Raw genomic sequence first — 15479 nt, 5'->3', positions numbered from 1 at the left:
TAGAAATAAAAATATTTTTTAAAACAATCATTGCCCTTGAGAGAATCCCAGCCTAGTGGGGGGGGGGGGAACAAATAATTCTTTTTCCCTTCAAAAAAAAGCTTTAATAAATATGATGTGCTGATATTGCAACTGAATAACAAGAAATAAATACTGTGGGAATTACCCAAGGTCACAGAGCTAGATGTAACCTCCCAGTTTTCAGTGTCCATACCCATAAAATGGCAATAACAGTACTGCCTCATGGGGTGGTTGTAGGGAGTGAAGGTATCAATATATGAAAAGCACTAAGAATAATATTTAGATCTTTTTCAAGTGCAGCTCAGGAGATTAGAGTGTGGATTGTCTGTCCCCTTGCTCGGCTCTGCACCAGTGGGAGTGAAGTTCCAAGGGCTCCAATGGCAGCAGGGAGGGCAGAGACACGGGGTTAAGAGACACCTGACCCAAGCCATCCTCCTCTATGAAGGGCCTTGGTCAGTGGAGGAAGAGCAGCCACCTGGGTTTCCTGTCACCGTGGACTCTGCCGTTAATCGTGTGCTTTTGGTTGTCCCTCCAGGTCTGGTGAGCTGTACCTTCTTTTTAGCAGTGAATGGTCTGTATTCCTCCAGTGATGATGTCATCGAATTAACTCCATCCAATTTCAACCAGGAAGTTATTCAAAGTGGCAGTTTGTGGCTTGTAGAATTCTATGCTCCATGGTAAGTAGTAAAATTGTTATTGGTTATTTATGGTACTTTATAAGGAAAAATGCTATATAAAAACGTGATTTTATTCGGCCATGTCGTTGACCTAGTTCACTGCTTGTTTTAAGAAATAGAGAGGGAAATGGGGGATTCCATAAAGTATCTGTTGTAGGCCGTGGAGACTGAGTCAGTTGAAAAAAAAATGAAGTAGCTAATTGCTGCAATAAAAAAGAGGGGGAAAATTCTTATAATTTTAAGATGATGTAAATAGGATGGGGACGGAATGGAAAATGAGTTTATAAAGAAAGAATATTGGGCAAAGGAGAGGGAAGAACCAGTCATTGACTCTCTTCTGTTTTTTTGAAGATGGTTCCTTCCAGAAATGGAAAGCAACCATCTTCAATGCAGACAGTGCAGAATGTACCTGACACTGTCGCTGCTATAAATGAGGTCGCACGTGCCCTGAGAGGGGACCCAAGCACCAGCAGCTGTGCATCTGTGCAGATGAACTGCGTGGTGATTCGAGACCCAGCGTGGTCCTTTCAGATGCGGACTGTGCTGTGCCTTCGAAGCGCACGTAGGAGGCTCGGTCAAATTCTTACCTGAGCGGGTGCATTTTGGGATGTGCCTTTGGAAGACCATGAAACTGCGTTTTGGAAATACAGTACCAGTCTTCATGGAATATTTCACTTAACGTTCAGTGTAGCAAATTAAGATCAAACCTTCTTATGGTTGCCATGTAGCGAATACCGTTCATCTTAATGCCTTTATTATCTTTTTTAAAAAAACCCATTTGTTTTTTGGTTTTTAAATCCAAATGAGAATTCTCTATGGGTTAGTTTATTCATATCAGTAAACATACAAATAGTAATTGTAAACAGTTATATTGTTGAATGCTTTTGTATACAATTTTTACAAGTTTGATATTTTTTTGTTGTTGTTATTTATGACATGAGTAATCTACCTTGTTTCTGGGAGCTACAAGATAAGAAAACATGCCTTATTCCAAAACTAAACCAGACAGCATGGTCGAGAAGGTGGGATCCGACCGGTAGTCTTTACTGTTGCACGCTTGGCTTCATGGTGTTCTGGGCGTGAGGGTGTCCACTAGAGCAGGCGCTTCTAGCCTCTTTTTGTGCTTGGACTTTGGCCGCTCGGTGAAGGCCATGGATCCCTTCCCGGAATAAAGGTTTAAATGTATGAAGTAAAGCATACTGGATCACAAAGGAAACCTGAAATATTAAAATAACAATTAAAATATACAAATAAATCTTGACGACGAAGTCCTCCTTTGCTAGGACAGTAAGACGAGATCCCGCAGCAGACGTGGCAGCTGCGTGCAGGCTTCCCGGGGGGCAGCGAGCGTGTGCGGTGCGCAGAAGGCACGTGCCACGCCACAGCGGTGACGGGGAAATGGCTGTGATGTTTTTAATGATAGAGTCACGGGTACTAACCAGCTGTGGTGTGTTGTTAATGTTCATAATTGAAGGAAATCCTAAATTTCGATTACAAGTTGGTAAAAATAGAGGGAAGATTTGCCATCAAAGGTCACAGAGCCCCTAAATTTTTATCCACAACGCTTTGGTGGTCTTCATCTCAGGTGGAGGAGCCTCGGGTTGGGGGTAGTCTGTATTTACATTTACGTAGCATCTTAATCTGTCTTTACATTGCTTAACATTGAAAGTGAAGGGAATGTATAGTCAATCTCTGATTCAAGCCCTTCCATACAGTAAACAAAGAGGCACAAATTCCTGTCAGATTTCGACTCCTGAACTTGTAAGTAGCTCACGTAAACACCAAAGCATACTATGTGTGAGTATGTAGAAGCAGCATTTCAGGCATTTCCTCGAAAGAGCCAGACTTTTTAATTTAAGTACTGGATTAAGGTGATGGTCCATAGTGATGGAGAATGTGGGACCCGGAGTGTGAAGGTTCTCACAGGTGACTGCGTGATGTCGAGCAGGTTTCCTGACCTCTTAGCCTCGGTTTCGTCATCTGTAGAATGAAGCTAGCAAGGCCCGCCTCCAGGGTTGGCGTGCTGCTCACACGAAGTCTGTGTGAAGAGTGCTCGTCACGCTGCCGGCACGTGGCCATTCCTCATGAGGTCTTCAGAGGCCTAATTAGAAGAGAATTTGCTTTGTTTAAAAAAAACAAAACCAAATCACCTGTGGATAAACTATGGCGTCTCAAATGGTGGGTGTCGTAACACTGACGGTGACCGGTCTAGCTCTTCGTAGCGGTACGAACAGAACAGGCTTGTGTGTGTGTCGTGTTTTAAAAGCACTAAGTGTGTTATAGTTGACAACACTTTCGAACGCCAGACCCTACAAGAGGAGGCTGGTTTTCCTCATGGTCCTGTCTCTCTCCGTCTCGCTCTTGTTCTTTCCCACCACCTTTGGTGTCCGTCGCTTTCCCACTCGTCAGGTTTACTGGTTTGGGATTACGAGTGCGTTTTCAGCTCCACAAGCGGCTGCCGGAGCCACAGCGCATGGAAATGTGGGCTCTAACACAGATGCCTCATCCGTAAAGTGAAAAGGTTGGGCTAGATCAGGGAATAGCAAGCCTTACTAGGTTTAAGAATCACTAGCAGAACTTAAAATACAGGTTCCTGAACTTAAAGTTCAGGTTCCTGAACTCCTTCTAGAAGCTCTGGTTTCTTGGGGCCCAAGAACCTACATTTGCCCAGCCTTAAAACTCAAACCACACGGTGCGGCACACTTGCCCAGCTACATGCTAAAGTCCCTGCTCACAGTTAGAGGTCGGAGTGATGGAGTTTGTTTAAACTCTTGGACTGTAACTGAGCAGTAACTTGGCAACGTGTTTAAGGGACAGGATGAACAGGGATTGCAGTAGAGTCATAAAGTGGTGAGCTCGTGGTCACTGGTCATGTTTTTTTAGTGCTTTTAATCCCTGTAAGCCCCCACCCTGTACTTGTCACTCGGTAGACTGTTGGAGGGTGATTTTGAATTGGTGACCAAGGATGTTAACTGTTGCCTTATTTGTGTTTTTATCCCCTAAAAGGTGTGGCCACTGCCAAAGGTTGACACCAGAATGGAAGAAAGTAGCAACGGCATTAAAAGTAAGTTTCTAAGATGTCCACATTGAGTATGCAAATAGCTTTAATGTACAGTAGAAAGCATATTTGCATATTGAAGTTCAAAACTCTTGTTTTGGTGCCAAAACCGTGTGAGGAGCAAAGGCATAATACACATTATAATTTTTATGTTGTTCGTTTTTGTCAGTTCTGTCCATCAGATAAATGACATAATTACTGTTCGTCGTGCTGATTCTGGGAGCTGCAGCGTTCCCTCCATGGGCCAGCCTCTTTACCCGTCATTCCCCTTGAGAACGGCCCCACAGTAAAGCCCGCACTCATTCTGCCCTTAAACCTGCCCCTGCCCCGTATTACCTTGTCTCTGAGGCGACAGAAATCAGGTGATGGGTCCTTGCGGAATCTGCTGCAGTTGAAAGAAAAACATATTTCTTCTCCGTTCCCGCAGGATGTTGTGAAAGTGGGTGCAGTTGATGCTGATAAACATCAGTCCCTCGGAGGGCAGTACGGAGTGCAGGGGTTCCCCACCATCAAGATTTTCGGGTCCAACAAAAACAAGCCAGAAGATTATCAGGGTAAGGACTTTGTGCTGCCCTCCCCTGGCTGGAGCTTTCATTTGCACAGGTAGGGGAAGAAGAGGAGAGAGCGGGGTCCTGTTCCAGAACTTCCAGAACCTGCTGCCTGCAGGTTCCTCCGCCTCTGTGCCTAGATTCACTGAGCCCTGAAAGGGCGCAGACTGACGTCTGCCTCTCCTGAGTTGTTCTGAAGAGTAAATACGTGCCACAGAGGCAGAAGTTTTTATTAGTGTTCATGCTAGCTTAGGCCCACTGTTTCTCTCTTGTCTTACTCGTTATGTTTTAAAAAATACTAGTCATATACTATTTAATAAAGATTTTAAATATTTTCATGCTGTGATCTCTTCCCTCTACTATAGGAAAGGGTCTGGCCTAGCATTGTGGGAGAAGAAGGCCCTAGAATTTGAAAGTCAGTTTAGACTGTTGATATCACTATGGAGTATTTTGCCTGTGAATCTTTATGCCTTGTAAACATATACTATTAAAACTTTTAGTCTCCCAAATTCCTACTAATACATACGACAAATTCTCCCTGTTTTGGAGCTAAGTAAATCATGAGTATCTGCTATTAGTCACTGACGCAACTGAAGAGAGAATTCTGGCACCAAATTCTCAAGGCTAAGTGTTATTTTAGTCGCCCCATTCTTTTATAGAATAATTTTATTTAAGATACCACAAACAGATCATCATCTTTAAGATAATCAGATTGCTTGGTTGAGCCATAGTCATGGTCTTAATAAAAAGTATTGGACATAATGTATTTAAAGTTTAAATAATGGCTTATTTGATCAATTATTTTTTAAGATTTTGTTACACAGGACATGTGACTAAACTTAGTGTCAAACATGAGAAAAACAAGTTTGCAGGAGAGTGGGGTTGAGGAGAGAGTCAGCATCACGGTAAAATAAAGCGTTACTGTGCTGTCTGTACTTGGCGGCTCGCACTGTACCCAGCTGGTGGGGAAAACATTCCAGGAAAGGCAATGCGAAGGGAGTGCAGCGTCCCTAGAGTGTGGACTCGGTGACAGCGGCCTGGCCTTACCGCAGGCCTCGCCACTCTCCAACTTTGGAACTAAACAGAATACTTAATTCCCGGTACTGCTTGTCATCTGTAAAATGGGGCTGTGAAGGCTCATTTTAGGCTACTAGAAGATTCATTGAAAGTCAGTACACATAAAGTATGTGACTTGGCAAATATCAGTGTCATTGGTACCTCACCACTCGCGGGGGGGAGTCAAAATGCGTACGGGGGGTGACACACTTGGTGGCCTCGCCAGGGCTGCAGCACCAGCCGATTGGAACATATTCTGGGTGTTGCTATGCTGTGTTTTCTTTCTAATGTCAGCTCTGAGGTGTTCTCAGTTTTTCTTTCTTCCTAGTCAGTTTGATTAGAAAACTCTTAAAAAAAAATTTTTTTTCAGAAGAGATTTTGTTAGAGTTTTGCATTTAAACCCTGAAGATTACCTCATGTCCTGTATAATCCTTATACCTGTGAGTCAGTTAATAGCCTCTTGATTTTTCTTGAGAAGATAGGTTTTGGTAAATTTCCAAAGCCTGTCGTCATTACCTGGTCTTAATATGGGGTTTGTATTTTATTATGTTAGGGGTAAGTTCAGCTAGAGAGCTTAGGCACTCAAAGTAACAGCGTTTTAGCAATATAGAAATAAGAGGCCTGGACTGCTTTCCAGTTACTTGGCCTCAGACACCTCGTATCCTACTTTTTCCACAGTCTTTTCTTTATCTCATAGAAACAGTTTCTTCTCTTTTCTCATTTGCTACTTTGTACTTAGAAATGTCCTCTGCTTTCTGAACTAGATAATAAGATTCTTATTCATGTGTATACCTGTTATCTGGTGAAGCACTTTTTAATTACTCTCATTAGTCGGTGGTATTTGTAGGTGCTTAGGAAGTTCTTGTTCACACTTATAACCTAAAATGGAAGACGTGGGATTGGTTCTCCAGGTGTGAAGTGCTTTCTGGGGAGAAGGCGGCTCTGTCCTCAGTACAGGTGGCGTCTAACCTGGTGGAACATCGGAGGAAGCTGACAGAAATGTGAAAGTCACTACCGTCCAGCTGATCATCCTTTGTCTTCCTGTAGGTGCCAGGACCAGTGAGGCCATCGTAGATGCTGCTCTCAGCGCTGTGCGCCAGCTCGTAAAGGACCGCCTTGCGGGGAGGGGTGGCGGCTACAGTTCTGGAAGACAAGTAAGTTTGTGAAAATTTTGAAGCCTGAGCGTGGACCCCTTGTGGAAGATAGGTTTTTATAAAATATTTTAAATGGTGAACTTTCTATTAAAAAATAATAGGAAGGTTGGGTCTGCTGACCCCCGAGAGAGTCAGCTCTCCAGCCTGCCCATTTGGCCGCCTCATATCACTGTCACCGTAGCCAGTCAGTCCCAGGGATCTTGGCACATGGCAGACCAGGGACCAGGCACCGGAGGGCCTTCCTCGGTCCTGGTCTGAAATAAGGCAGTTTGGACTGCAGCGGAAACGAGCTCCAGGTCACTCTCCCATGCAGCTCCAAAGTGTGGGGGGAGAGGCCAGCTGTCCTCCAGATCGACGTCGAGATGACCTCGTGGCCTATATCTGTGTTAGCCGAAAATCTATGGAAAATTCCGCATAAATGCATGGGGAAGAAGAGAAAAAAGTTTCTGTGCTGTGGATTGGTATATTAGATGGCCTCGTCTGAAATGTGAAGTTTAACCATGATATGCTTACGTTCTTATGAAAAGGCGTTAAATTCTTACTGACAAAATAGATAAAATAGCTCTTCACTTTTAGGAGACCAGAAAAACTGTCTTCTTTATGCAGACTTAGGACTTAGCCAAGATTTCACGCTCTTGCCTTTTACTTCAAACTCAGACATTTAATAAGCACAGTTGTCTCTTCTGCCTCCATAGCTTTTGGCGAAGGCAACAGAAAACGGTACAGCAATATTGACTTTTCTTAGGGTTAGTACTGAAGAAAATTATTTGAAAAAAGAAAAGGGTTAACTGCTATTTGTAGCGTTCTTGAATGGTAGAGACTTTATGGAAAGATAGTAAATAGTTCCATATAACATCCTGGAATAAACAGCTGTGCCTGAGTGTGAGTTAGAATAGTGTCATTAAGGTGATTCTTTGAGCCATGTTGAAGTTTCTCTTAAAAATAGCAAGTGACAGACTTCAGGTATATCTTATACCGAATGTACTGGTATTTGAAAGTAAATACTATTTACCAAGCAAAAATAATTGTATTACACAATGTTCCCGAATTGAGTAAAGTAGTTTTCACTTAAAAATTCAAAAGCTTCGTTAAAATGTAGAAGCAACTGTTTATATGTGCAGTTAGACTGGGAATCAAGTTCGTTCGGCCACGTGTAGTTTAATATTCAATGTCGCAATTACAGGGTAGAAGTGAAAGCTCAAGCAAGAAAGATGTGATTGAGCTGACCGACGACAGCTTCGATAAGAACGTCCTCGACAGCGATGATGTTTGGATGGTTGAGTTTTATGCTCCTTGGTGTGGACACTGCAAAAAGTAAGTGCTTTTTACCAGGTAATTTTGCAGTCATGGTGCTTTGAATACATTCATCCAGCTTGCTTTGAGCTTTTTGGGGTTTTGTGTTTTTGACCTCCTTCACCCACTACCCCACCCCAGCCCCTTGCAGCAGCCAGTCTGTTCTCCGTATCTAGGAGCTCGGTCATTCGTGTGTGTTTAGATTCCACATGTAAGTGTGTGGAGCTCCCTCTGGAAGAGCTGAACCAGATCATAGATGTCACCGAAGTCTCCTCCCAAAAAGCTCTGACTCTAAGTGACTGTTAAACATTGGCATTAGTGCCGAGAGTTTTCTCTGTCATATTTTCAAAGATTAACAGGGAGCTAGCAAATTTGGGGGCAGTGACAAGCACTGGGAAGCAAACGCAAAGGGTAGCATAAAGATGCGCGGGAATGCTGTCCAGGTGTGACGTGACTGAGTCGGGCAGAAGCGCACACGTCGGTCCAGGTTTTCGGGCTGACTGCAAATATTTTTCTGTAGCCTAGAGCCAGAATGGGCCGCTGCAGCTACTGAGGTCAAAGAGCAAACGAAAGGAAAAGTGAAGCTGGCAGCTGTGGACGCCACGGCGAACCAGGTTCTCTCCAGCCGATACGGGGTGAGTCTGTCCGCGAGGCCCACTCCTTGTGAAACACACAGATTTCCTTCCGGCTCTGACTTCATCCAGTGTGCCAGGCCTTCCTGCGAGGGAGGCGGGGGGACGGTTGGCCTTTGTGTAATGAAGAAATTAAGTCACTTTATTGTTAAAACTCACAGCTAATAAGCCCGGAAGTCAGGACTGTTTGTTTTCTCCCCGTACTCTGTGCTTACTGTGAACCCTTAGCTTGCCCAAGCTTTTGCAAGTTGTCCATAGGGCTTTTGAGGTTGGTCCGTTTGTTCTACAGCAGATACAGTAAGTATATATCCAGGGTTTGCCTTAGATTCGGCCACGCCTGACATCCAGCCCCGTAAAGCCCCCTGACTGACACCTCTCCGTGTGTCGTGCCTCAGCCGTCAACGCAGGCTGGGAGTATTTTCATGCCACCGAATTCCCTAGAAGGTGGCTTTAGAAACCGTGAAGGTTACCTTACTTCATATTAAACGTTAATTTGATTTTTTTTAATAGATTAGGGGATTTCCTACTATCAAGATATTTCAGAAAGGCGAGTCTCCTGTGGACTATGACGGGGGGCGGACAAGGTCCGACATCGTTTCCCGGGCCCTCGATTTGTTTTCTGATAACGCGCCCCCTCCTGAGCTGCACGAGGTAAACCACGTCGGTCATCCATCGGTCATCCGTCAGTCATTTGTCAGTCATCCGTAGGAAGGAGAGCTTTGCGCTGATAGTGGGGGTGTTAAAGCAGTAATGACCCTCTTCTTTTCCAATCGAGCTCTTTCCTTCTTTTAAAATGCTCTTTAAAGTGTTTTTGTACTTTCAAATGGGCGAAACCTGTCTGATAAATTGCTGCTTTTCATAACGTTTAGCACCAAAATAATTACACCGTGAACGCAATTGTACCTAAGCTTCTGAGTGGATCTTTTCATTTCTTGTTCTCAAAATAATAGCTAACATTTATTGAGCATCTAACCACGTAACAGGCATTGTTCTGGTGCTTTTATGTAGAGTTTTCTCATTTAATTCTCACGGGAACACTTAAAAATAAATACTATTTTTAATCTCCATTTTCCATATGAAGAAACTGAGGCACAGAGAGCCTCACATCTATATAAATATATAATGTACATAAATACGTCTGTGTGTCAGAACCAGGCTGTGCCCAGCGTTCTCGTCTCAGACAGTATATAAGTAGGTGCCTCCACCACCACAGAGAGATGCTTAGAAATAAGTAACAGAAACCTGTCACAGAGCATTCTTCGTAGAGTTTATACAAAAAGCATACACGGAAGTGTTCCTTGAGAAGAGTCTTACCTACCTTTTGCATTGCTCTGCTCTTTAGTGAAAGCGATGGTTCTAGTCTTTGTTTTCAAGCTTACCTCCGGTCTTTTGTCACGCGGCCTTCCAACCATCCCTTGTCTTCTGGGTCCCACAGATCATCAGCGAGGACATCGCCAAGAAGACGTGTGAGGAGCATCAGCTCTGCGTGGTGGCCGTGCTGCCGCATATTCTCGATACTGGTACGCTGGACAGAAACTGTGTGCGTGGTCCTGTGCTGCCTGTTCTGAGAACACTTTCTAAATCAGCGTTACAGATTCCTTTATTTTTAATCTTTAAAAATTTTTGTTTTTAAATCAGGAGCTGCAGGCAGAAATTCTTATTTGGATGTTCTTCTGAAATTGGCAGACAAATACAAAAAGAAAATGTGGGGGTAAGGTTTGAACTTACTACCTCAGCATCGTTTGGGTAGGAAAGTAGTGCTTCTTCAGAGTGTCCGGCTCCCTGTGTGTTCTCTAGGATGTGTCCCTTTGTCGCTCTGGCTTGTTTTTTATTTAGGACATAAAAATAATTATCACATAGGAAGAAAAATAATGCAGGTGTCTTATTTATAGGGCACTTATTTGCACAGCATGTTCTTTCTCACAGAAATTCTGTGTAAATGCCGCTTGGGGTTCCAGGCTAGCAAGCAAAAATTTACTGAGTAACACGGCCGAGTTCTCCTGCGGCCTAGACGGAGGCTAGACGGAGAAGGAAGAACTCGAGGCCTGGTCCTTTACCCTCTTCTAAGTGAGGGCCATTTATCTTTCTGCTTCTCATCCTCAGTGTTTATTGCGGTCCTGGGTACCTCGCACTCCCGCTGTGCTCACAGTGACTTGGCATCTCTGTTAGTTCAGATTATCGTGTGCCTATGGGAGGCTGCGTTGCGAAGTTTTTCATTTTCCCCTGTGCAGAAGTTAAGAAATTTGGTTGTGCATTTTTATATGTATCGGATAATGACATACCCATAACTTTTAAAAAAGAAGTTATTACGTTTTTTAAAGAAGATGCATAATAACCTAAATGATCATGTAAGTGAACAGAGAAAATTCATGAGGTTTAGCGGACAGTATTTTGGCGACTGCAGGGCAAACAGTCCATTTGGGAGGCTTCCGGAGTCAGGGTTTAGGGAACAGAGAGAGGAGCTTTAGTTACTTAAGAGCACGTCTAGAATGTTATTTTTTAAAACTTAACCTTTTGTTTTTTATTCCTAGACCCATTTCATTCCATAAAATATTACAAGTGTAATCTTTCGTTCTTTAAGATCTGCTAGCTGGATTCCAATTTGAAAGGAATCTTTGCCCTGAAACCAGTCTGCTCCTCTAGGTGGCTATGGACAGAAGCTGGAGCCCAGTCTGAACTTGAGAACGCGCTGGGGATTGGGGGGTTCGGATACCCCGCCATGGCAGCCATCAACGCACGCAAGATGAAATTCGCTCTTCTGAAGGGATCGTTCAGTGAGCAAGGCATTAATGAGTTTCTCAGGTAATTTTTTACTCTTTTATGTCGTTTTGTTTGGTTCTGTTGTACTTTTGGTTTGAAACTAGGTTTGTATAGATCAGGCAATAAAAGGAATTATTTTTGTATTTGACATTCTGGAAAATTACATGTTTATTACTTTGAGCTTTTCAGTCATCTTCCTGTGCCTTTTTCTCTTCGTGGACATAGTCTACATAGTGAGTGATGCTAATGCTTTCCTCTTCTCGGGTTATCTTGTCATTCCGTGCACTTGGCATTGGGCTCGTCCTGATTCTTGTAAAGGTCTCACGGGCGCGAAGCAGCCCCGTGCCACCCGTTCCCACCCAAGCATGCTTTGTATCCTTGACCTCACATGATTTAATTTCCATTTCTGGGCAGTGGCCTCAGGATGTAGTTCTTTGAAAGCGGACGTACTTAAGTGACCGCCACTGGGCAACGACGTGATAGGTTCTCAGACTCAAAACCAACGTACAGCGCTCTCTGTGCTGCCCTGCTCTTTGCCTCATCCGAAAACTGAGTCATTTTAGACAGATGCAAGGCATTGATTGACCTTGCACTTTTTCTCAGATGTGTGGTAATTTGATTAATGCCTCTTTCCCATAACTGAGTTCCACACGGTGAAACTTTTACACAGAACTTTATCTCCAGTCACTACTGTAGAGTCTGGCTGACAGTGAGCTCCTGGGAAATATTCTATGAATGAATGGTTGAATTTTATCTCTGGATCAATTCCATTTAGGAAAAAATTCTCTGCCCTCGGGAAGCTTACTGTGGAACAGGACGCGGCGCATCGATGGGGAGACTCCTTAAATGTACTTCATCCTTTGCAGCCGCGAATTCCAATATTGAAAACCTTAGGACATGTGTGAGAGTCATAAGGAACAATGAGAATACGCCTTTGGGCTCACTTACTGGAAATGATGAATTCAGTTAAACCCCAGCTTTAATTTTATTCACGTTTATTTTCAACCAGTTTTCCTTTTCCAGCTGGTTTTTATCTTAGTTCAGAGGAGGTAAATGCTTCATGGAAAAGGTACAGAAAACACTAGTATGTTGTAAACTTGAGGCAGTAACTTTTGCCCTTGAGATTACACAGGCCACTGATTCTCAAACTTGCTGTCTCGGAGGCAGCAGCAAGCCCCCTGGTCACCAGGGGAGAAAGCTCCGCCTCGGCACTCTCGACCTTCGGGTCAGATAGTTCTTTCTCTGTCCTGTGCACTGTAGGGTGGTTAGCAGCATCCCTGGCCCCTATCCCTAAATGCCAGTAGACCACCACCACCACCACCCCCCCGCCACACACAGTCGTGACAATCAAAAATGTCCCCCGACATTGAGAAACGTCCCCTGGAGGCTAAAATCGCCCCCATTTAAGAACCACGGATATACATTGTCAAAAATGCAAAATAGCAATTGCCAGTTTTCCCACCGTGCAGATAATCGTTGGCCAACGCATACAGGAAATGTGATACCTTGTTTGGGTTTTTTCCATTTACTCAGATTCCAAGCCCCTTTCGCCAGGGGTCTTGGAGGCGCCTCTAAAGAAGCCTTGTTCTCAGGCCGGGGCTGCCTCTGCATCTTCCCAGTGAAATGTTTTCTGTCAGTACCTGCCAAAGGCAAGAGCCAGCATGCCCTTCCACAGAACAACTCTTGTCTGCCTCAGAGCTTGAGACGCGACAGAAGTGTCACTGTCATCTGCAGATCATTGAGAGGGCCGTTTTAAGTGCTTCTTTTCGCCATGAGAACCCGAGAAAAGGAATGGAATTTTAGTTTTACCATACCATCTTTCAGAAAGTCTTTTTCACATAATTAATTTGTATGTTACCAAAGTACATTTGCTTTCATTCAAATTTTTGGTAGTAACTGTCTTGGTCTGATGCCGAGGCCTGAGGAATTTCCTGCCTGGTTGTGTTGTCCCTGATTGAAAAGATAATTCTATCCATGAAGTGTCTTTCCAGAGCAAGCTGTGAGAAATGGCTCTACGTAAACGTAGCGGGCAAGTCATTCTTTTCCAAGTTGTGTCCTCATCCGCACCAGCAGTCTGTCGTAATGCGTGTGTTTGTTTCGCTCTTGTTCCCAAGGGAGCTCTCTTTTGGGCGTGGATCTACGGCGCCTGTAGGAGGGGGCGCGTTCCCCGCCATCAGCACCAGAGAGCCTTGGGATGGCAAGGATGGCGAGGTGAGTGTCCAGGACCGAGGCCGTGTGCACGGGACGTGTCACTGGAACTCCCGTCCATCCTTTTTACCTTCCCAATCCTTGTGCATCTTTGCTACTTATAAAGCAGATCCTTTCCAGCGGGCTCAAGCCTTGGCGTGACGCCAGAAATACCGTAACCGCATAGGCCTTCCGGGAGGTTCTTTATCTCAAGACCTTCCATCCCATCCTCCGCGTTAGTAAGCGCTACGTGGTGTTTGGTGTTCTTGACAGAGGCGACCAAGATCAATGTCAAGAGTGAGGTTACTTTCCTGATTATTACCCCAGATTCATTTACTTCCCCTATGGAAATGTCAGATGTGGCTTTGAAATTAGCATTTATCCCAGTACACTTCTGCTATATCCTCCTGGAAAGGCCAAGGTAAATAGCTGTCAGTAGAACCATGTTTCACGTAAGTTCTCAGCTTTTTGGACACCTATGTAATAGGCCTGGATTGGGCAAAAACATACCCAGGGGACCTCTAGGCATGCGATTGCTCCCCCGAAAGGTGAGGCGGCTGAACTCGCAGGCCGCCCCACCTGTGGCTCTGCGGTAGCCCCGCACAGCCTGACAGTGGCTTCTGCTTTGCAGCTTCCCGTGGAAGACGACATTGACCTCAGTGACGTGGAGCTGGACGACTTAGAGAGAGATGAGTTGTGAGAGGCTCCGCATAGGCTTCAGTTTTCCTTTCTTGGGAGCGGATTTTCCAGCAGTGACGGAACGTTCTTTACAATCAGATGAATCTTCCAGTGGCCTTTTTAATCGAGAAGTAGCACTTGATTGGTCATTTGAAAACACTGCAACAGTGAACTTTTGCATCTCGAGAAAACAGTGAAAAATTCTATGAATTGTAGCCAGTGAATTGGGTTGTATTCTGTCAAGTAACATTTTGAAAAAACTGATGGGCTATTGAAATACTTTCCTCCCTCTGACTGCTGCTTGAGTGTGCTTGGAGGCTGTTTCTTATGTAAGTTTTTTATGTGATTTCTTTCATTTGAATACTAATGGCTCTTTTCCATTAAAGAATAAATATTTTGGACAATGTCAACAAATGTATGAAATTAGTGTCCACATCGTAAATTCAGCCTGATGTTTAGCCAGTAAATTAATATTATGAAAGGATGACCCCGATGTCTTTCCTTTCTATAAACTTGTGATTCAGATGACACCGTCCGGATGCCTGCCACAACACAGATTTTACATGCGTCCTGCAAGGCCAAGTTCTATCTGTAAATATCAAATGTAAAGCGAGTTTATATAGAAGGATGAAAAAGCAGGGGGTTATCGATTGAGAACTGCGTTTTATGCCCAATATTTTTTCTTTGGGCCATTACCAGTGACTACTAGGGAGTATAGCTGGTTATACAGTTAGCTCAAGGTTTTTCATGTTATTACTAGTCTTCACAAAATGTCCATTAAGACGTGAGATACAGCAGCAGGTCACCAATTTACATGTAGTTCCCATTTATGTAAAACATTCAGGAAATGAAGTTCTGAATTATGTTAGAATATACGTGAAGACACGATTCAAAGGACTTGAGAGCATTTCTTTATTGTAACTTACAAAAAATAAATACAACTGTAACTAACTTTCGTGGGCAGTTTTTCTAAAAAGCTAAGTTCTGGAGGACACCGAAACTGTTCTGCTGAGGGAAGGGAGCGTCTGTCGTCTGCACGGACACGAGGCCAGGTGGTGCCCGCGCGTCATTTCAGTCCAGAAGACTGAGGTCGATGTGGAAGTAGACGTAAGGAAAATAGTCTTGGTTATTGAGTTGCAACCCAGGGATCTCCACCGATGCCTACAAAAGAAGACATGGTAATGTTCCAAGTGCGTAAACCAGCTTCCGGTTTGGCCTTCATATTTCCGAGGAAGCCGTCTAGGCACTGACCATATCATCTGCCCTGCACAGCCCCCCGGCCCCCGGCCCCCACACAACACACACCCACGGCCTCTTCTACGTTCATATTTGTGAAATGTAGGCTTCACAACAGTCCGGCAAGTACCATTTGGTGACAGTATTTCCCACGTGGAGAGGCAGACCTGACTGTAGAA

General features: G+C 44.2%; 2 protein-coding genes across 3 annotated transcripts in view; one reads left to right on the top strand and one right to left on the bottom strand.

The window, feature by feature from the left end:
- Positions 1–297: 297 nt before the first annotated feature.
- On the top strand, positions 298–15016 carry PDIA6 (protein disulfide isomerase family A member 6; the record flags this gene model as incomplete). The annotated part of the gene is made up of 12 exons (XM_025045792.1): positions 298–698; positions 3705–3762; positions 4184–4310; positions 6408–6514; positions 7698–7828; positions 8328–8442; positions 8950–9090; positions 9875–9959; positions 10078–10150; positions 11083–11241; positions 13314–13410; positions 14018–15016. Coding segments are annotated over 12 exons (1563 nt in total), but the record flags the coding sequence as incomplete, so codon positions are not given.
- The window catches only part of ATP6V1C2 (ATPase H+ transporting V1 subunit C2), a 39487-nt gene continuing 38959 nt past the window's right edge, over positions 14952–15479 (bottom strand). Inside the window, exon 12 of one of the 2 annotated variants that reach the window (XM_006910234.3) lies at positions 14952–15225. In XM_006910234.3, the coding sequence (XP_006910296.1) occupies positions 15136–15225 (90 nt within the window). In that variant the 3' untranslated portion in view covers positions 14952–15135. The remainder of the gene's footprint in view (positions 15226–15479) is intronic. The other variant, XM_006910233.3, reaches the window with a different exon arrangement.

Source organism: Pteropus alecto, unplaced genomic scaffold, assembly GCF_000325575.1.
Source record: "Pteropus alecto unplaced genomic scaffold, ASM32557v1 scaffold61, whole genome shotgun sequence".
Taxonomy (NCBI): Eukaryota; Metazoa; Chordata; class Mammalia; order Chiroptera; family Pteropodidae; genus Pteropus; species Pteropus alecto.
Note: the sequence above shows the minus strand (reverse complement) of the source record. Positions and strands in the feature narration are given on the sequence as shown.